At 41.0% G+C, this 21,942-nt stretch overlaps 1 protein-coding gene across 1 annotated transcript in view; it reads left to right on the forward strand.

The window, feature by feature from the left end:
• Nucleotides 1-21,942, forward strand: part of Dnah5 (dynein axonemal heavy chain 5) — a 287,252-nt gene that overhangs the window by 55,962 nt on the left and 209,348 nt on the right. The window contains exons 3-4 of the mRNA XM_087897036.1: nt 14,496-14,630; nt 17,666-17,750. Coding sequence (XP_087753162.1) covers nt 14,496-14,630; nt 17,666-17,750 — 220 coding nt within the window. The remainder of the gene's footprint in view (nt 1-14,495; nt 14,631-17,665; nt 17,751-21,942) is intronic.

The raw sequence follows: 21,942 nt of genomic DNA on the forward strand, positions 1-21,942 counted from the left end.
TTCCATGTATTCACGTTTAGATAATGTTGTTGCAGGTAGGATTTCAGATTGCTCTCAATGATTTTTTACAGGGTGATGTGTGTGTGTGTGTGTGTGTGTGTGTGTGTGTGTGTGTGTGTGTGTGATTGAGGTTGAGGAGGAGTGCAGCACTCCCCTGGGTAGGCACAATGTCTCCCACTGAGATCCTTAGCAGGAGGCCCAGCTGTGTTTTCAGTGGGGAATACAGTGGAGGCCAAGACATAAAGAACCTAAGCTGCCTGATACCTGGCAAAGCTGAAAGGCTGTCAGCATTTCTCCTCCCTGCGCTATGGCCAAGCAAGCGTCCTTTGTTCCTCAAGCCTAGACTTGTTTGGCTTGGTGAGCACATTTCACATCAGCAGGTCAAAATGTTTTCATTGGCACCAAGGAGAGAAAATGACTTGAGGCTTTATCAGGGAAGTGGGCAAGAGGTGGATATTGCTTGCTAATGGGCAAGTGAGTATCTTCAGGTCTGAGCTAGTTAGTCCCAAAGATGCTCGCGTTTTAACGATGTAAGAGAACCTGTCAAACTCCATTGACTGCACAGCTGCCGCTGTGCCCACCCTATGCCACACGCTGTGCTCCAGGATACAGTAGGGAAGGGTTCCTCAGACCTCGTAGAAATTAAAGCTGAATTTATTTGATGATCCTTTTTCCCCCCATAATTCTAGGAAGCAGAAAAAGAGAGGCTAAGAATTAGAAGAACCCCACAATTTTTGCTTTGGATCTTCTATCATAAACTTGTATTCAAAGCAATGCCAATCAATCACCGTCCCCTCAGAGAATAACTCGCAAACAATAGATTGGGGAGTTTGGGAATTAGCTGTACTTGAGCTCCAAGCTTCGACAGGCAAGTCAGGCTTCCTTGTGGGGGGCGGTGCTGACATCAGGGGTTCCAGGATGCTGGAGGACAGCTGGCTTTAAGCATAGTGATTTATCTTATGAATGAGAGAAGTTTGGAAAGCTTACCCTGGTGTCACATAGAACGTGAGTGCTGACACATATATTTTAAGTACTTGGATCAGAGCCACCTGTATTAATAACTCCAGTTGACAGAAGAAAGTCTGGGAGAGAAGACTTCTATAAGAGATGTATTTCTGATTTTAGAGTAAAACCACTGTTGGATTGCGGGAAGGTAAAATATATGGTGATGTGAAAGCTCACTAAATCTTTTATGTCCAGAGATTTGGTGTGCAGAAAACCGATTGTGAGCGTTGAGAGGAGGGATGGAGAGATGACTCAGTGGTTAAAGTGTGTATTGTTCTTCTAAAGGACTCAAGTTGTGTTCTCTAGCCCCCATGCCATTAAAATCTATAACTCTGGCTTCCTGTTTGGCTGCATAGGTATGGTGGCCCGTGCTGCGTTAATCTCCATAATTGGGGATGCAGAGGCAGGCAGATCTCTGATCTACATAGTAAGCTCGAAGTCAGCCAGAGCTATGTAGTGAGGGTCTCCCCCCCACACTTATAAAAAAGTTGAGTTGGGAGGATGGAATGTTGGGGTGGGGAGAGGGTCTTGGTGATGGTAATATCGCTATAGCTGGCTTAAAGTTGGTTTGGGGAAAGTCACTTGAACTGAATAGTAAAGAGACATCACATTTGCTGTAAGGGCTACTGTTGTACAGATACCATCATGTTCATTCAGAGATAATTTACATTACAATAGCAATGACACAGGCTTTCTGGGGAAAGTGAATGAGACCATTAACTCTGTTAAGATTGAAGCTCTCTTAGCTTCCAGCATCCCTGTGAGCCAGAGATTACCTCATCAGTTTGTTCCCTTTGGGTGTCCTAGGATTCATCCTGTGATCTCATCTAGGCTCCTTTGCCACCTTTAGAAGGCAAAAGCTTTGAAACTTATACAAAGCCTATGGGTGGATGTGAAGTGTGACTGTCTCTTAGAGAAGGCCACCTCTATTTCTTTGGGGTATGCTTTTCTGAACATTTCCCTCTTAACAGTGTGTGTGTGTGTGTGTGTGTGTGTGTATCATAATATCGAATTTTAGCATATTTCTTTCAAAAAAGAGAGAATCTTTTCCTTGCCTGAAAAGAATGCTAGAAAAGGGAATTGGCAAATGAGGAGAATTAAAGGCCCTTGAAGCTCACCGGGAAGAGTTGAAATTCCACAGCGCACTCTTGGTCACAGACTGACAGGGCTCCTTCTCTGTTTAAGGGCTGTTTCTGAGATGGGGAGTGTAGTAGTGCTGGAGACAAAAGGGATTCAGCAGACACCTGCTGTGAGCGGGATTAGCCTGAGGGGAAGTTTTTTCTCTTCAAGAGACCACTTGGCTGGAGAGTTCTTCCTTCAGGAAGGAGTAGCCCTGCCTCCTTGGTAGTTGGATCCCTTCACTTTGGAGAAATAGAAGAAAAGCAGAGTGAGTAAAGGGAGTTTGGTTTTTTTCCCCCCTAATTGGTTATTCTAGTCAATTAGAGAGCAGAATAGGATGGGTCGGGAAGCATCCTGCAGAGCTGGAGAAGTAGGAAATGGAAAAAGAGGGAGGCTGAGACAAGTAAGAGATCTACTAGATCTACTTCCCTCAGTGTCTGTAATTCAGCGCATTTAAATAGGAAGTTGGTTCAGATAGGCTAGTTATTCATACATAACATCATCTCAAGGGCTAATTCTCACGTGGGTCTCATCAGCACCAGTCAATCTCAAGTCTACTGACTGAATCCTGGTCCCCAATCACGGACCCACATTGATCTGAGAGTAATTGGTTCAATCCCTTACTTGGAAATGACTTGTGAAGCAAATCACCCAGTTCATTTATCCATCGATTACACATCACGGAGCAGAAAGGTGTGGCACCTTTCCTTCTACAGGCCAGTGTCACAGACAATAACACAAGACAGATTAACAAGACGAAAGTGAAGCAGAGTTATTTAATCAAAGTTTTGCATGATGCAGAAGACTCCAGAAATAAAGAATCAAGGACACAGGGAAGCTTATCTCTTTTTGTAGACAGTCAGGTGGAAAATATGATCAACTGGGCAAAGGGAGTGTGAGCGCATGAGTAGGGAAGCTCAGCACGGCTTGTCTGCTCAGCTCCCTTTCGGCTTTTCTGTATATCTTTTCTTCCGCCCTGGCCATGGGATATGGGTTGGGACCCCTTGAGATTAAGGTTCTCCAAGGAAGAAGACAGAGGGGAGAGAGACCTTTCTAGTTTTTATAACTTACTCTGAATATCTCTACTGATGATGCTCCACAGAGAAAACTGATTTTCCTTTCCCCAGCAGGTATCAATTGCAAATAGGCTCTGGATTAGGGTGGGACTTTGTGTCCACTTCCTCTTTTCAGAAGGCACCTCACTTTTGTGACCTCATGTTGTGGTGCTCCCAGTCATAGAACTATGTTGTTGCTACTTCAGAACTGTAATTTTGCTACTGTTATGAATGATAATATAGATATCTGATACACAGGATATTTTATATGCTACCTCCAAAGGACCCACAGGAGGAGAATCGGTGCTCTGGTTTATCATTTTTGGGAGCCCCTGCAATGTAACCTGATTCTCTTTGTACAAGCCAGCACCCTTCTAGGTACTGAGGACATCCCAAAAGCCAAAACAAAACCACCCTTTGCTACAGTGTTGGTGCCCTTGCAGTCACGTCAGTGTTCGACTGGGATTTGTTTTGCCTCACTGCTCAGCAGATAGATAAGAGGGATCAGGTTTGTTTGTGGCAGGGAGATAAGCTAAACCTGGTGAGTCATTTGGGTACACCTAGAATGAGAAAAGAAATACACATGCTGTCAATACCCAGACACTTCATTTGGATAGGCGCTTCTCATAAATTCCCATGGGCAGAAGGTCATGAATTGTCATCAAGCTGGGGAAACTGGAACAAAGCCACGCTAAGTGGCCTGACCAGGCCCATGTCCTTGGCTCTGTTAGCTCCACGTCTTCATCAAGTGATGAACTATCCACAGGCTTGAGATTGATATGAGTAGCTAAGTCAAAATTAATCGTCAGGGTATTTACTTTGGTCTTTTAAGAAAAGGATCTTGATAACAATCCACAGATTCCATATTGTTTGCAGTTTTCTCAGGTGGGGACTTTAATCTCTAGTATATACTACCTAAGTTGCATAGCAACTGTACCGCTATACCTGTACAGGGTCATAAAAGAACAAAACAACTATACCAAACAAGTAGGAATGTATTCATTTAAAAATATAGAACTGAATTTCATTAAAGTAGAATTGTCAGATTTAGACAAGCAACAGTCTAATCATCTCATATAGAAAAGTATTTTAACAAAGATAGCTACTAATCTGTTTATCATTTATTTGTCTATCATCTATCTATCTATCTATCTATCTATCTATCTATCTATCTATCTATCTATATATCTATCTATCTCTTTTTATTGAATTGATTGTTTTGAACAATCACTTTCTCATGTAAAAATATTGGCTGATCATGGTGTATAAAATACAATATAGATAAAGGGTATCTTTCCACTGGGATCATCAGTTAGCAAGAGAAACATCTGGGAGGCAAGAAAGCATGGAGCTTAGTCTCTTCTATGTACAAGCAGAGAACTCAGATCCCCGAATTTTTAGGGGTGAGGATGAGGGAGCTATCAGTTACTGTGAGACTCAGTAGTAGAATAATAGAGCTGGATACATGGCAGGAAAACTGGGAGACAGTACAAAGATGACAGTAAATAACTCAGAATCTAAGTACTAGTTTTTGCCCACAGCTCCCGATGTGACCTGCATGACCTGCACACAGTCCTTCTAGAACACCCTAGAATAATCCTTAACTGCTAATTTAAATAAAAGGTCTATAGAATGGATCCAACTGTCTTAGTTTCCCTTGGACACACTATGAATCATCTAGTCCTGTTGGCTCTACCTCCCCACTCCCAGCCTGGCACTATGTGTGAGAAGAATTGTAAATGGTCTAAGTCTCAACTTTCTGGTGTGGAGTTAGCCGTGCCTGGTTTGAAAGGTTTGTTTCCTATCACCCATAGCAAGCAATGCGAAGCAGAAGTCTAGGTAGCAATGCAAGCAGGGTGAGTTAAAAATGTGCCCTTCAGGAGAGCTCTGGAAAAGAGCCCTGCTCAGTTACGAAGGGGCTCTCAGCTTCGTCCTTCCATCCTTCTCCCACTTCTGTTGGGTGTTAGTGGGGTCGGTGTGGTGGGTCTGGGTCAGAGGCAAACCTGACGAAAGGTAATGAAATGGGGGAGAAGGCTTAAACATTGATGCAACTGAACAATCACTAATGAAAATTCTGTTTCACCTAAGTGTTGTTTGGAGTAAAATTCTTGGTCATGCCATTTTAACCCATGGGCTGACTGACTTGGGGATCTTCATCGTATAAGGGCTTTTGTCCCCATCCCTTTTGTCTCCCTGCTAGAAGTAACAGAAGATTGAGCACATGCAACTCATTCTGTTTGTATGTGCAAAGGCAGACACGGACTGTTCTGCATACCTCAAGGCAAAGCAATTAGGACTTAAAACAACCCAATGGGCAGATTGGCTTCAATAAAAACACATAGGGCTTTGCGAAAGTGCACAGCATTAGGAACGTCATGGGATCTATATTCTAAAATCTCAGCACTACGGTTTGTATTTAGTCTGAGGCCACTGAGAAATATTCTACATGAGAGAGGAGGAATGGCTCTTCACTGTTATAATCATCCAGTCCTGGGATCTTGGAGCTGAGGGAATTGCAGACCAGAAAAGCTAAATGGCAGATTGGAGGGGTTGCATTTGGTGGAAGAGGAAGGCCTAGAACCCATGACCCAGTCTGACTTGAGTTTTTCTATGTGCAGAGAGTTGCCTTGCCAGAGAAGTATCACCCATTTAGGGTAGGCAAGTGCATTACCTGCCCTCTCTTTTAAAGGCATCCGCAATAAAGCTCAACACAAACGTCTTAACCCCATTTGATTTTTCTTGGATATTAAGTGTGTTTCTTTTTCTCCTCTCCATCCCTTACTTTGGTGCTTGTTATTCAGTGTTCAACAAGTGTAATGGGATGCTTAAGAAACAAAACAAAACCTTCTCACTTGCTCAGCAGCAAGGCAGTAACATGCATGAGGCGGTGGAGGTTTATGCTCAGCAGTGAGAGAAAAAGATTCATCGCACAGTGTGTCTGTTTCTCTTCTGAGACAAAATACCCAATAGGCAATTTAAGGAAGGAGGGGTGGATTTTGTCTCACAGTTTTGGGGTACCACCCATCATGGAAGAGAAGGAAAGGGGTGGCGGCGAAAGCGTGAAGCAGATGGCCACTTTGTGTCTGTACTTAGGAAGCAGAGAGAAAAGACTGTTGAGGCTTATGTTTATTTGTTTTCTTTTTTCTTTATTTATTTTATATGTTTTATTCAATTGAGGACTCCAGCCAGTGGGATTATGCTGCCTATAGTTGGTGTGTGTCTCCCATCTCAGCTAACCTAATCTAAATCCCTCACAGATATATTTGAAGGTGTGTTTCCAGAATGAGAGCAACTCTCATAAAAGTGACTATCAAGATTAACTACTGCACATGATTATTTCCTGCCGTTTGATTTGGAGACAGGGTCTCACTATGTAGTGCCCTCAACTACCTTTCTATTGCTGATAAGACAGCATAACCAAGGCAACTTACGGAAGAAAGACCTTATCGGAGGCTCACAGTTTCAGAGGGTGGGTCCACAACCATCACAATAGGGAGCCTGGCAGCAGGCAGGCAGGGACGCAGGCAGGCAGGGACGCAGGCAGGCAGGCAGGCAGGCAGGCAGGCACACAGGCAGGCAGGGATGCAGGCAGGCAGGCATGCAGGCAGGCAGGCACACAGGCAGGCAGGGACGCAGGCAGGCAGGCAGGCAGGCAGGCAGGCAGGCAGGCAGGCAGGCAGGCAGGCAGGCAGGGATGCAGGCAGGGATGCAGGCAGTCAGGCAGGGATGCAGGGATGTAGGCAGGCAGGCAGGCAGGCACGCAGGCAGGCAGGCAGGCAGGCATGCAGGCAGGCAGGCAGGCAGGCAGGCATGCAGGCACATAGGCAGGCAGGGATGCAGGCAGGCAGGCAGGCAGGCAGACACAGTGCTAGAGCAGTAGCTGAGAGCTCATATTTCACCCACAAGCATGAGGCAGAGAGCTGATTGGGAATGATGTAGGCTTTGGAAATCTCAAAGCCCAACTGTGTAGTGGCACACCTCCTCTAACAAGGTCACACTTCCCAACCCCTTCCAAACAATTCCATCCACTGGAGACTTAACATTCAAACTTACGGACCTATGGTGGCCATTCTCACTCAACAACATCCTAATGGTTACCTGGACTTGATCTTAACATGAAGCTCAGGATGGCCTCAAACCCATGATCCTCTCTTTTCTGCCTTCTAAGTGCTGGGACTATAGAGGTGTATTACATCCTGTTCACTTCTTGCTTTCTTAATCACATTCTGACTTCACCCCCTCAAATGTTCAGCAGGAAGCACCAAGTCTAGACTGCTGGTCATCTTCTGGCTGTTGTCCCTGAACAGTCAGAATGGAGCAGATTAACTTCACAGCCCGACAGTATACTGATTGGATCCTAAGAATTTGCCTAATATTATTGACTATATCATGTTAGTAAAAACAAAACAGAACAAAAATGCTCTCATTGCACCAGGTTATACCTAATGTAAGGAAGTGAAAATCGAGATTGCCAAACTTTCTTCTCCATGATGCCAGGGTTGACTTCATACTGCTTGTTTTTAGGAAATGAACATACTTAAAAATAACCTGTGAAAACTTTTACTTTAAAAATATGCTGATCACTTTCTTTTGTATATACAAAACTGCTTTGAGAGTTTTTCCTTCTGTGATAGCTAGGTAAAAATAGAACAATTAGTGTTCTGTTTTAGAGACCAAGCTTTCTTTTCTCCATATTTTTCCCACTCTGGAATCTTGTAAAATCAGGTCATGGAGTAATGTGTTGCCATGGTGGAATCTTATTTCAGATCTTGCCTTCTTTGCAAGCCTTCAGTGGTACTGAATCTTGAGTTCTCTGCCTCAGTTCCTTTTATTTCTCATTTGGCTCCTGTGTATCTGCTGATGTTTTGTTTCTGGTTGACCCCCAAGCTCCCAAGATGCCAAAAACATTTACTACAAACGCTGAGAGATCACTTTGAGAAAAGTATTTTGCTCCTCCCTGCCAGGAAGGTTGAAAATAGTGACATCTTTCTGGTTGCAGTGACATTTGAAAATAACTTACATGGGCTTCTATTTGACACTTATAGAATGTATACTTTATATCAAGACCTTTTTTTTTTTTTAGAGAAACAGTAAGAAAACCAGTAGAATGTTTATTTTATTCATTTATTATTGTTGTTATTCTTATTTTTAAACCACAATATATACTCCTTTCCTCAAGTTGTCTCTATCCATTCCTGCAGGATAAGAGAAGCGAGTGCCAACTACACAGGATTGGCAACGACCAACCAGCCTCCCTCTTTTCTGTTCTCTCTGTTGTTCCTCTTTCCTTTGTTCCTCTTCCTTCTCTCTCTCTGGTCTATGTAGTCTAGGATAAGCTCAATCTTGGTGGTTTTCCTGCCTAATTCTCTAGAGTGCTGGGTATACATCCTACTTTCCTCATTATTTTTCAGCTTTCTGAAATCCTCAGCACTTTCATTTTTACTTTCTTGTCAATCTTTTGTATCATAAAAAGTTCTTTCTTAATTCTAAATTCTTCTCAACTAATGCAATGCCCTTTTTCAACTACTGTAAAGTTTCTGGAAAGAAAAGTCTGTGTTTAGCTTGTTCCTTGACCACCCTGAACCACCCTTTTCTCAAGCATGTATTCACTTGCTTTTTGTTTATACAGTGAATTTTTTAAACAGTGTCATAGTGTGGGAAGTCCTTCTGTATATGTGTTGTTTTTATTGGTTAATAAATAAAACTGCCTTCAGCCAATGGCTTAAAAGAATATAGCTAGGCTGGAAGAGATATATAGAGAGAGTAGGCAGAATCAGGGAGAAGTCATGGAGCTGCCAAAGAAGAAAGATGTGAGCTGCCAGCTAGAACCTTGCAGGTAGGCCAGGAGCCTCATGGTAAAATATAAAATAATAGTGGTGGGTTAATTTAAGATGTAAGAGCTAGCCAGAAATACACTTACGCTATTGGCCAAATAATATTGCAATTAATATAGTTTCAGTGTGATTATTTTAAGTCAGGGTGGTCAGGAAACAAACTAGTGGCCTCACCCAACAGATTGATATGCCAGCGTGGAACAAGTATTTCTACATAAAGTCTTAGAAAACTTAAAAAAAGAAAAGACGTCTAGACCCACAAATACAGGGGCCAAGTGCAGCTTCTTGCTAACAGCATTTTTTTTTCAGATAGGCTCTGTTTGCAAGGGAGGTGCAGTAAAACTACACAGCTTCTTTAAAAACGACAGTTTCCTGGTTTGCCAGCACTAACAGCTCTGACTCTTTTAGGAGGTCGAGCTATGGCATTTAAATGAGGAATGTGGGCACAGTGCTACAATTTGCTTAATGGCCACATAGACCTGCTGTGTGCCTAAAAATGGGGCAATGTGAATGGCTCTCAGAGGCAGCAAACATGCCTCTGCCACATTGGACTGGGTGGAGCAAGCAGGCAGGACTACTTACCATTTAAAATGGTCCTGGTCAGAAAAGGATTACAGATATGCAATAAACACATATTCAGATGAAAAAGTCCTCTAAATGGGTCACCATGTTGGATAAATGCATATTGGCTTGGGAGAAAGAAGAAACAGGTTATCGACAGTTATAAATGGAAAGTTTCAAAAAATAAAGCAAAGTCTTTATAGAGACAGAGTACAGACAGACATAGATTAATAGAGTAAAAACAAATAAGCCATATAAAGATGGAGTATACACAGAGAGTCTGGATTATGTATATTATTGTGTTTTCTTTTAATTTTTTGACTGTGAAAGAGCTAAGTACAGAGAGACATTTCATTGTATGGGCTATTGAGCTAAACCAACATATATATTTTGAATCTTGACTTCAAAGTTTGAGACTAAGGATTTGTTGTTTTGGAAAAGGGGTTCTCCTTTTGTTTCCACAGAAGATGAAAACATGTGGACTTTTTCCAGACTAATTAAGTTTGATGGACCAAGATCCCCTGAAAGGTTGCCATGCACACTCCCCATAATATTTCGTCCAACAAAAAGCAGTAAGCACTTTGGAGAAAACTATGCCCAAGTTCCCAAATATTGTTTTAAAATGTTTGTTTACATTTAGAGGGGGATATGCTATATAGATAAATACTTTGCGTTGGTATGGATCTTGGTCTATTGATACAAATTTAAGGTCAATTTTGTTATATGTATTTCTGCTCTTGATTAAGGTATTGTGTTTATGCAATTCATTTAAAAATGTAATGTATATTTAAGAAATATAGGTTAATATATAGACATCTATAATAGTCAAGTTTGTAGTCATATTACTTAGATTTTCTAGATGTACAGAGATATATTTCAGATGGATAGTTATTCTTCAAATCTTTCAAAGGCTAGTGGAATATGGTAATTAGATTGTTTTAAGAACTTAGGACTTTTCATAACAGTGAGACACATCTGTTCCTGGCAGCACCAGTTTACCTCATACAGATGATGGGCATCAAAGAGTCTTCTCATGGAGTTCATTAGCCATTTGGGCAAGACACTGCTCTTGCCTGGACTGCTTTATGTTATGCTGTATAAACTGGACATGCAGGACCCACAGAAAAATGACTGCTGAAGTTGCCTAGAGAAGGTGAAACAGTTCTTCAGGGTTTCTGCCTCATGAAAGAGTCTGACAGACATCCTGAAGGACACAGAAGACAGTTACTGACAAACTGCCAATATAGGCAAAATTGTCTTTGCAATTTTCTGCTTCATAAAAAATTCTGCCAGATACTATGAGCCTGTAGGCTGAAGATGGGTGCCCCAATGTTACAGAACTTTGGGTGACTGCCCAGGCAGTGAGATATCTCTGCCAATTCCAGAGTTTTGGAAGTTGCTTACAATACACTTCCTGTTTACTTAGGCAATATTATATCCTTCTGGAGTCTTTGATGGAGTTGAAAAATTTATAGTTATAGTTTTCCTTAGTTATGATGAAAGATAAAGTAGATATAAATATTGTAACTACAATTCTTGCTTGATACCTGTTTTGTTATATGTAATTTTACTATGTTAAAGTAAAAACCTTCCTTATTTATTTAAACAGAAAAAGGAAATGGTGTAGGAAATCCTTCTGTATATGTGTTGCTCTTATTGGTTAATGAATAAAACTGCTTTCAGCCAATGACTTAACAGAATATAGCTAGAATGGAGCAGATATATGGAGAGAGAGAGAGTAGGCATAATCAGGGAGAAGCCATGTAGCTGCCTGCAGGAGGCAGACACACCAGAACCTTGCTGGTAAGCCACAGCCATGTGGTGATACACAGATGAATAGAAATGGGTTAATTTAAGATAGAAGAATTAGCCAGAAATATGCTTAAGCTATGGGCCAAGCAGTGATTCAAATAATATAGCTTCTGAGTGACTATTTCAGGCCTAAGCAGTTGGGAACGAATGAGCCGCCTCCAACAACAGGGTCACTGTATTGCCCACTGGTGCATTATAAACCACATGAAAGCCTGAAAGCCTAAAGCAGCAACAGTTGTCTCTCTTGGTTCTGAGATTGTTCTCAGCTGCATGGCTCTGTGACTCATGACCTTGGCTAAAATGCAAAGGCAAAAGCTAAAGTTGTCTAACGGCTGGCCTGGGTAATTTTGCCATCTCACTTTTGCAAAACAGCTGTGAAATGCTTCAGCCATCTTGTAAACAAAGTCCCTACAGACATTCTTGTTAGTGTGAGCAATCATCTATGGCACTAGCGCTGTCGGCCACTAGCTACGGTCAATTGATGACATTGTCTTTTGCATCCATATCACTGCTGTCTCTATTTGCACTTTATTCCTTCCTTGAGCCAAGGGTTTTACTACCTTGTCTCTTCATCTCCATTATCTTTGTTGGAAAGCCTTTGTTTTCCCTATAGATTTATTTATTTTATGTGTATGAGTGTTTAGTCTACAAGTGTGTAATACATGCATGCCTGGCGCCCACAGAGGCCAGAAGAGGACAAAAGAGTTCCTGGACCTGAAGTTACAGATGGTTGAGAGCTGTCATGTGGGTTCAGGTAACCAAACCCAGGTCCTCTGCAAGAACAGCGGATGCTTTTAATTTGGGAGTCATCTCTCCAGCTGCTTTGTTGGAAAATTGTCTTTGCGACTCATTGTCTTCACTTTAGGTATTCACTTGGTAAACATTTATTGAATAGTTATGATGATGAATGAAAGTGCTGCTGATTCAGCTTTTCAAAATTAGTGTATATGTGTGTGTATGTAGTGCATTTGATGTGTGTGTATGATATATATGGTGTATATATGTTTATATGTGCAGGTATGTGTTTGTGTGAGAATGAGGGTATGCCCATGTCACAACATGTATGTGGAAGTCAGAGAACAACTTTCCAGAGTAGGGGTTCTCTTTTCTTGAATTCCAGGAATGTGAGCCATCTTCCAGGCTTGTACAGTGCCTGTCTTTTCCCACTGAGCCATCTTACCTGACTGATATTTAGTTCTACAGGCCCTATTTCTCACAATCACAACAGATAACACCTTTACTGTGTTTTTATGTCAGTAATCTTAGGTTTTGCTAATGTCTGTGATCATGTGTGTATATCTATTTATGTGTCTATGGTAATTCTCAGTATCTGCAGATATTTTCGATTTCTGTATCTTGACAGTGGGAAGGAACTTCTGGCATTATTGGCATAGAGAACCAGATGGCTGCTGACTGATGTAGAGAGACACTTCATAAGGATGCTTTGGCCTGTAATGCCTGTTGTGTTGTATTGGGAGTCTATTCCCATTTTGCTTTCTCTGTGTGATAAGTTTGCCTTGAATGATAGACATACGTTCCAAAATATTGATCTGTTTCTTTCACCTGTGTATTAATACACCTGAACCCAACACCCAGAAGTCCACCTATGGTGGTGGGGGACATTTTGTCTCTTTACTCCTGACAAAATTCTGCAGTCTGGGGTTGTAAAGATCCACTTGCCTGCCTCTAGGTTGTATCAATACTCTTCATACTGTTGCCAGGATGGTGGTACTTTGGTACTTCAGGGGGAGTGCTAAAATCTATCTCTCTTTCTTCAAACCTCATCAATAATTTCCGATGGATTCTAGATAATGTTTGAATTTTTGATGTGTCCAATTAATGTTTTACTTTGTGACTTCTTCCTCATCTCTTATGTTTTCTTAGTCTATTAGTCAACCACCCTGGCTATTTTGTGTTTCCAGAAGGTGCTGTGCTTTCTTGTTCCCCTCACTTTGGCAGGTGCAGAAATGTCTTCATCCTAGAGAGTGATGTCAACTCAAGTCTCAAGCTGTCTTCTCCTCAAAGTTTCCCCTGTTATCCTTATCTCTCTTCCTCTTTCACCATGGAAGACTGGGAGACTCCTTTCTTGCTCCTTCTCTAAAGATCTATTGACCCCTGTTTTCTGGGACCCACAACTCTAATTTTTCACCTTGTCTTTTTGTCACCTTGTTGTATTTGAATTTTCTACACATACCCTGACAGCCAAACCATGCTCTTTTTTGATAGTGTTTACTGCTGCAGTACTGTAACATATAGGAGTTTAATAAATGTTTGTTGATCAAAAGGATCAATTTTTCTGCTGCTGCTAGGAGCTACTAATTGACATTAAAGGTAATGTGCTTATATAAGGAATGGATTGAGGCCTGATATGTACTAATGGCAAAATAGTTGGATAAATTATGGCATACCCATATCTAATATTTTATAGCTACTATACAAGTTCTGGAAAAATCTGTATTAATCTCAAATAACCCTGATGGACTGTTAAGGGAGACATGCATGAAGAATTCTCAGGTCATGATATAAATATAGACACGTGCACATGTTTGCATACATTATACAAGCAGCAAGTATGGAAGAGTGAGTATTAAGTTGCAAACCCTGGCTACACTGAGCATCCCTCATTGTAATTAACAACTAATAGACAAAAGCGTGAGTGGTGATAGAAGTTAAATCCAACACCAGATACAAATGTATAAACAGTGAAGTTAAAAGATAAGAATATTCCTTCATGACTAAGGGAAATGCTTACGGAAATGGGAATTTTAGTTTTCGTATGTATCTGTTAAATTTTCTTATGTGTGTGGAAATAAGCCTGTAAAGACAGAACAGAATGTTAACAGTAATAATTGATGAATGGCAGATAGTTCTCAGGGCTTCTGTTTGTTTGTCTGTGTTGTGCAATATCAAAACAATGGCCACACCTTATTTGTATAAGAGAAGTAAATTTATTTCTAAAAATAGAGGAGAGTGCGTAAAAACTGGCAGCATGAAGCTGCTTGTTATGCGGATCCCTATGACTGAAAACCACAATTGTGTGAAATTGTTATAAAATGGACCATTTGAGAGCAGCCAATGCAATATAACATTTTTACTCCTTTTTTTTTAGCAACGGCTGAAAGAAGAGAAGGAAGCCAAGAGGGCTCGCCTGGATGGGAGGCACGACTATCTGTTTGCAATTGTAGCTTCCTGTTTGGACCTGAACAAACTGGAAGTGGAAGATGCCCTTCTTGAGGGTAATCAGGTAGGAAACTTTTGTGTCCTCACCAGTCTGTGGCAAGAACCTATGCTCTGCCTTTGAAGAGGTTCCAGCCTAACGTGCAGGGGCTCCACTGGGCTAGGCAGATCAGACTCAGAACTCCCCAGCTCTCCTGGTTGAATAATGGCACTTGTAGTCGTCATTTGAATTCCACTGTTTGATGACAATGCCAGTGTTTCTTTATAACCAAGGAGACAGAACTGTTGAACCAGTTTGGCAGGAAGTATAGGCGGGACAATCAGGCAGGAAGTAGAGGTAGGGTGACAAGAACAGAGAATTCTGAGAAGAGGAAAGCTTGATCTGCAGTCATGACCCATCCACAGAAGAAGCAAGATGTGACTGCTGCTCTGAATAAGGTACTGACTGAGTCACATGGCTAACACAGATAAGAATAATGGGCTATATAAATTATAGTAGTTAATGAGAAGCCTGAGCTAATGGGCCAATCAGTTTATATCTAATGTAGACCTCTGTATGATTTCTTTGGGACTTAACTATTGCGAGAACTGGGCAGAACAAAAAACCCACCCATTGGTGAGTAAAGAAGCTGCTTTCAACCAGAGGCTTACCAGAATATAGCCAGGCTGAGAGAGAGAGAGAGAGAGAGAGAGAGAGAGAGAGAGAGAGAGAGAGAGAGAGAAAAGGCAGAGTCAGGGAGAAGCCATGTAGCTGCCTGAAGGAGATAGACACACCAGAACCTTGCTGGTAAGCCACAGTCATGTGGTGATACACAGATTAATAGAAATGGGTTAATTTAAGATGTAAGAGCTAGCCAATAATCTTAAATCTTTGTAATCTTATAAACTTTATAATCTTACAATCAATATGGCATGGGAGGTCCTTCTGCTTTTATTGGTTAATGAATAAAGAACTGCTTTGGTCTGATAGGTCAGAACTTAGGTAGGCAAGGAAAACTAAATGGCATGCTGGGAGAAAGAAGGCAGAGTCAGAGAAACACCATAGAGCTGCCAGAGTTAGACATGCTGAATCTTTGCCAGTAAGCCACTGCCACGTGGAGATACACAGATTAATGGAGATGGGTTAAATTAATATGTAAGAGTTAGCCACTAAGAAGTTAGAGCTAATGAGCCAAACAGTGATTTAATACAGTTTCTGTGTGTTATTTTAGTTCTGGGTGATTGGGACCAACAAGTGGCCTCCTTACTACATCTATATAATCTACATATTATATATCTATATATGTATATGTAGAGATATATTTGGTTTATATGTGCAGTCTGGGAGGTCTGGCAAGGCTAAGAATCTAGCAATTGTTCAGTCCATGAGGCTGAACATCTCAACAGTTTCAATCTAGTCAGCAGTCTGACTGGAGGATTGTTGGAGAACTGCTGTCTATGTTAGGACTAAAGAAGCTAGTTCTAATATCAGGAAAGAAATGCAGCATAGCCAGCAACAGAATCGATGAACTTGCCAGCAAGATTGAAAGCAAGCGGGCCAAAATGAAACTTTCCTTCTTTTTTGTCTGAGTCTCCACACTCCACCCATATGTAGAATTTGGTCTTCTCACTCCAAACAATCTGGTGAGGAAACTACCCCAAAAACTGTTCAGTGGCTTTCATTTGATTCCAGATTTAGTCAAGTTGGCCACCAAGATTAGCCATCACAAAGGTCCATCTCTGTTTTGGCATGCATCATGTCTCTCCTTATTGCAGCTGAATAACTTTGCTTGCTCGCAGAGTCAGATCTGTTTCTCCATTCACAGCACATTTCTATCTTTTGTGGAGGGAATTATGAGCAAAACTGCTGCAGACGAGAGAACACAGTCATTCCTTTGAGATCCTGCTTTCTGAGCTTTGTGGTATGTAACCACAAGTGGAACTGATGGATCACATGACAATTCCAATTAAACATTTTGAAGAAACTTTGTACTGTTTTCCACAGTGGTTGCACATTTTATACTTCCTCAAACCATGTGTTTAATAATTATTATTATTATTATTATTATTATTATTATTATTATTATTACAGTAGTCATCCTAGTGAATGTGCAGATTTTCCCTCTTTCCTATTTCATCTACTATCTATTGCTGTGGAGTGTTAGTTTAAGATGTGTTACGTTACATTCATTTATGCTGTGGGATGTTTGTTTAATGATGTAAAGATGTGTTGCTTTCTTTTATGTTGAATTTGTTTAACTCTGTAACACTGTGTTGCTTTACCTGCCTAAAACACCTGATTGGTCTAATAAAGAGCTGAATGGCCAATAGCTAGTTAGAAGAGGGATAGGCAGGGCTGCCAGGAAGAGAGAATAAACAGGAAAAAAAGAGGAGGAGATTGAGCAACAAAAAAAGGAGAAAGAGAAGAGGAAGTCAAGGGCCTGCTACCTACCTGCATAGCCAGTGATGGAGTAAGAAGGAAAGGAAGATATATATACTAAAAAAGGTAGAAAGGTAAAAGGCCCCGTCTTCTTTAGAACATGAATTCTAAACCATGCTGTAGACTACCCATGAGAAGTGCTGCTGTTGGGATTGGGCCATGTATCAGAGTGTTGTACACTGGCCTTCATGGATGGGTCCAAGAGCCAGGTGGCTTTTGAAATAATAGTTGGCAGCTATGTCTGTTCTCAAAGCAGCTTTAGAAGATCATTACATTTAAATATTAATTATCGCTAGTGTGTTAACTATGTTTTGAAAGTTTGCTTTCTCTTTCTGACTTGTAATTTACTAAACATTAAGCACTTATTTATATTTATATCTGCTTTCAACAGTTTAATGCTTTGGGGAATTAGCAAAAATGAAAGGCTGAGTCTTTGTCAAATGTACGGTGTAGCAAATATTTCTATAATCAGTGAAATTACTTCTTTGAATTGAGTGCTTACTACTATGAGACATGGGTTCTTCCTTTTTTTAATATTAGGAAAATACCCCATCTCCAGGAGATGCTTTAAGTACTGTACTATTTCAATAGGAAGATGGTAGTGAATTGATTTGTCATGTCATCAGCACTGACTTAAATGCATTTTCTAATTAAGAACAAAATGTTACCTTGCCTTTTTCCAGATTGAAAGAATTGATCAGCTTTTTCCTCCTGGAGGACTTCGTCATCTCATGTTTTACTATCAGAATGTCGAGGGGGCAGAAGCAGGTATTGATATTTGACATGACATAGCCTAGAAACATCTTTAAATTCATCTGAGAGTGGGAAAAAGAAGAAATTATGGAGGACTAAACAAGTTTCTTATGCCTTGGAATATTAAGGCTGTGTTGTGGGTTGTGTATTTTGTGTAATATTTTTGTTGTGTGCATGTGTGGTACATGTGTGTTGTATATATGTGTATTATGTTGTATATGTATGATGTCATGGTGTGAAGATGTGTGTGATATTCGTATGATATATGATGTTGTATATGTGTGTGTGATGTTTTAGTGGTGTGGATGAGTGGTATGTGTGTGTGTAGTATATGTTTGTGATGTCTTTGTGGTATTTATGTATGGTATATGTGTAGTGTTTGTGTATATGTGTGTGTTGTTGGATGAAGCCTTTCTGATGACAGCTGGGCTAGACTCCAATCTGGTCACAGGAGATAGTCAGTTCAGATTGTTGTTCGTGTATTTGATCTTATCCATTCTGATAGATATAATATGGAATCTCAGACTCATTTTGGTTTTCATTTCCTTAATGGCTAAGGCTGTTGAATACCTCCTTAAGTGTTTCTTAGCCATTTGAGATTTTTCTGTTGAGAATTATGTTTAGATCTGTCCCACATTTTAAAGTTGGATTATTTGGTGTATTGATATCTAGTTTTTTGAGTTATTTATGTATCATGGAAATCAGCCCTTTGTTGGATGTGGGGTGGTGAAGATCTTTTCCCACTCTGTAGGCTGCTGCTTTGTCCTGTTGATGGTGTCCTTGCCTTACAGAAACTTTAATTTCATGATGTCCCATTTGTTATCAATCTTTGGGCCTATGCTATTGGTGTTCTGTTCAGAAAGTTGTCTCCTGTGCAATGCATTTGATAATATTTCTCACTTTCTCTTCTATCAGGTTCAGTGTATCTGGATTTATGTTAAGGTGTTTGGTCCACTTGGATTTGAGTTTTGTGCAGGATAATAGGTTTGAATTGATTTGCATTCTTCTACTTGCCAACATCCAGTTAGACCAGATCATTTGATGAGGATGTTTTCTTTTCCCATTGTATAATTTTGGCTTCTCTGTTGAAAAAGAAGATGTCCATAGGTATGTGATTTATGTCTGGGTCTTTGATTTGATTCCGTTGATTACTATGGTCATCTTCCTGATCCACGGGCATGGGAGATCTTTCTATCTTCTGATATATTTTTCCATTTCTTTCTTAAGAGACTTGAAGTTCTTGTCGTACAGGTCTTTCACTTGCTTGGTTAGAGTTGCACCAAGATATTTTATATTATTTGAGGCTATTGTAAAGGAAGTTGATTCTCTGATTTCTTTCTCAGCCCATTTATCATTTGTGTATAGGAGAGTTACTGCTTTTTTGATTAATCTTACATCTAAAGGTGTGAAAATGTTTGTTTCATAGAGAAATTGTTTGTGAATAGAGAGAGGGTAGATTCTTCATATTGTGTGGTAATATGCTTGCCACACAAAACACAAAAACCTGAATTTTTATCCCCAGAGTCCACGTTAAAAAACAATACAAAACTTGGTGTAGACTGTGCCTATAATTTCATCAGTGGGAGGGCAAAACCAGGAAGATTCCTGGAGCTCATTGGCCAGAGAGCCTAGGCAGTCAATGAGCTCTAGGTTCAGTGAGAGACCCTGAAATAAAAAATAAGAGCAATTAATTAATAAAAGCACTCAGTGTCAACCTCCTTCATGTGTGTCCATACACATGCATGCACCTTTATACACACACACACACACACACACACACACACACACACACACACACACAAATTAATCATGTATGTAAATCTTGAATAGCTGGCATTTCTTTAGTAATAAATTTGATTTTTTTTTGCTTTGTTTTTAGAGACAAGGTTTCTCTGTATAATAGCTCATCTGTCCTGGAACTTGCTTTTTAGACTAGGCTAGTCTTGAACTCACAGAGATCTGCCTGCTTCTTTCTTGTGAGTGCTGGGATTAAAGGATTGTGCCACCACCGCTTGACTTAAATTTGAGTTTTTTTCCCCCACAAAATGCTAATTACAATTTGAATAAAAAGAATCAAAAGATAGAAGTTTTGATTTCTACTTCAGATTAAATAATACGAGTTATACCAGGAAGTATTGTGTTCAGCCATAACCCAGGGTGAAACTGCCTGTTCCATATAAATTGCACAGAACAACAAGGGCTCTTCGGGTCTCAACATATAAGCAAGAATTTTTGGGACTCTCTCATTCTCCTTTCTGATCTTTTCAGCATGGATAGTTCTTCTGACCTTGAAGCAAGAATCAGGCCCCTGCATGACTTCTCTAGACATTGTTAGGAAAAATTCTTATGGTCATTTCAAAACCGAAAACGCAATATTGATTGAAACAAGAAGAGTATCCAGTTGACCGAAACTAGTTGGTCAGATGTGAAGTGGGCTCATCCTTCTTTGTGCTTTCCTTCTGCTCCCTCTGACCCTCATCCGGAGCCTCTGAGGGGCTCCACTTGTGATATGAGAGGCTCTCATGATTCTCCACTGCTTCATCCTTCATCCCAGGTCAGCTCAGGACGATCACAGTGGTCAGGTTGGAGGCCAGGTACAGGGAAGTTAACACTGCTTCTGCTGTGGCCCTGGTGGGTCTCCCATGGAGGACTGCCTACATAGCCCACAGTGTGTATTGTCCTTATAAAACTCGCAGCCCTCGGCCTCAGTGTTTCACAGTGCTTGCCAGCTGGAGTCCCTCTGTTTTGCATCCACCTCCGTTTGCTTCTTGAGCAATGGAATGTGGCTCCATGTTGATTCTCCTCATGGAAGTTGCCCTACCCTATTCAGCTGAAGTGTTCGCTCCCATCCTAGGCCCACTTCTCTCTGCGTATGTTGTGTGTTGTGCTTTGATTTGTTGGCAACAGGCATCATATCCCAGCCCATTACATCACCAGGCTCCAGGAGGCATGAGTAACAGACTTTCCAGGAGGTTGAATTGAAAACCCTGCTTCTTTCTAAGGGGTGCAATTGTCTTCCCTTGCCTTTCCTGGTTCTAGCACTGGGTGTTCAGCATCCAAGGAAACCTCTCTGAGGCTCCAGGACAATTAGACAATGGATACCTCCTTCTTGACCTGAAGCACAGCACCTGTGCACAGCACCATTGCCCACACCTGAGGTTTCTGCTAGAGACTGTTTTCTGGTTGTCTGTCACATCTTGGTATCTTGGTTGTCTTGGACCGTATTGCTGGACTTGAGTGCATTCATGAGAAGTGGGGTATCTTTGGAATGCTGGAGTATCTCGCTTTCCTTTTTCTGGGTCCTTTTCAAAGTTCTATTCAGATGCTCAGCACCAAGAGGAGGAAGCACCACAAGGGAGGAGAAAAATCTATTCTCAGGGCTTGGAACTCAATTTCTGATTCACTGCCTTCTTCCAGATTTTCCCTTGAGCACTACCCCCTCATCTTAGTGGGAGTAAACTGAATCTTCAATTCACTTATGGATACAAAATTTACTTGAACCCAATGATACAACACAGATCATATTCCGATGTACCTGACTGATCCACTCTGGAAACACATGCTTGGAAAACAAGCCTGAGCTTTCAGATCCTTCTGATAAGGCTTGATGAGCTAATAAGTCTATGAAATTTTGTAAGTGGTTTACACACAGATTCCTTTTATCCTTACAAATATCCTGCAAAAAAATTCCAAAAAATGTTACATTAGAATAGCCTTTTGCATTTTTTAAAAAAAAATTGTGGGAGAAGCAGTGAGATAAAGATCACCAACTGCTTTTGCAGAGGATGCAGGTTAAGTCCTTAGCAGCTGCATGGTGTGTGCAACTTTCTACAACTCCAGGTGTAAGGGATCTGACGCCTTTTTCTGACCTCTCAGGGGACCAGTCATAGATGTCACACCCATACACATATGTGATGAATGGGTAACCAACAGATGGAGGTTGAAGCTCTGGTTCTCACTCTAGAGCAAGAACATCAATTGCTTTGCCATCTTCCCTCTGCACATCCTGATGCTGTGATGTACAGACCAGCCAGCTGCCTGGACTATGATGGTATCATGGAAACACTGAGAAGTGAGAGTTCCGAGTTTCGAGTTTCGTAGTTCGAGCTGTCTTTTGACCTTGCGTCTGCCCTTTTTGGTTGGAATGAGCTGGGATAACCCACAGGTGTCTCAGTTGACAGCTTTAGTAGTGTAGACGTGGTACCTA

This window comes from Myodes glareolus, chromosome 15, assembly GCF_982192425.1.
Source record: "Myodes glareolus chromosome 15, mMyoGla1.1, whole genome shotgun sequence".
Lineage (NCBI taxonomy): Eukaryota > Metazoa > Chordata > Mammalia > Rodentia > Cricetidae > Myodes > Myodes glareolus.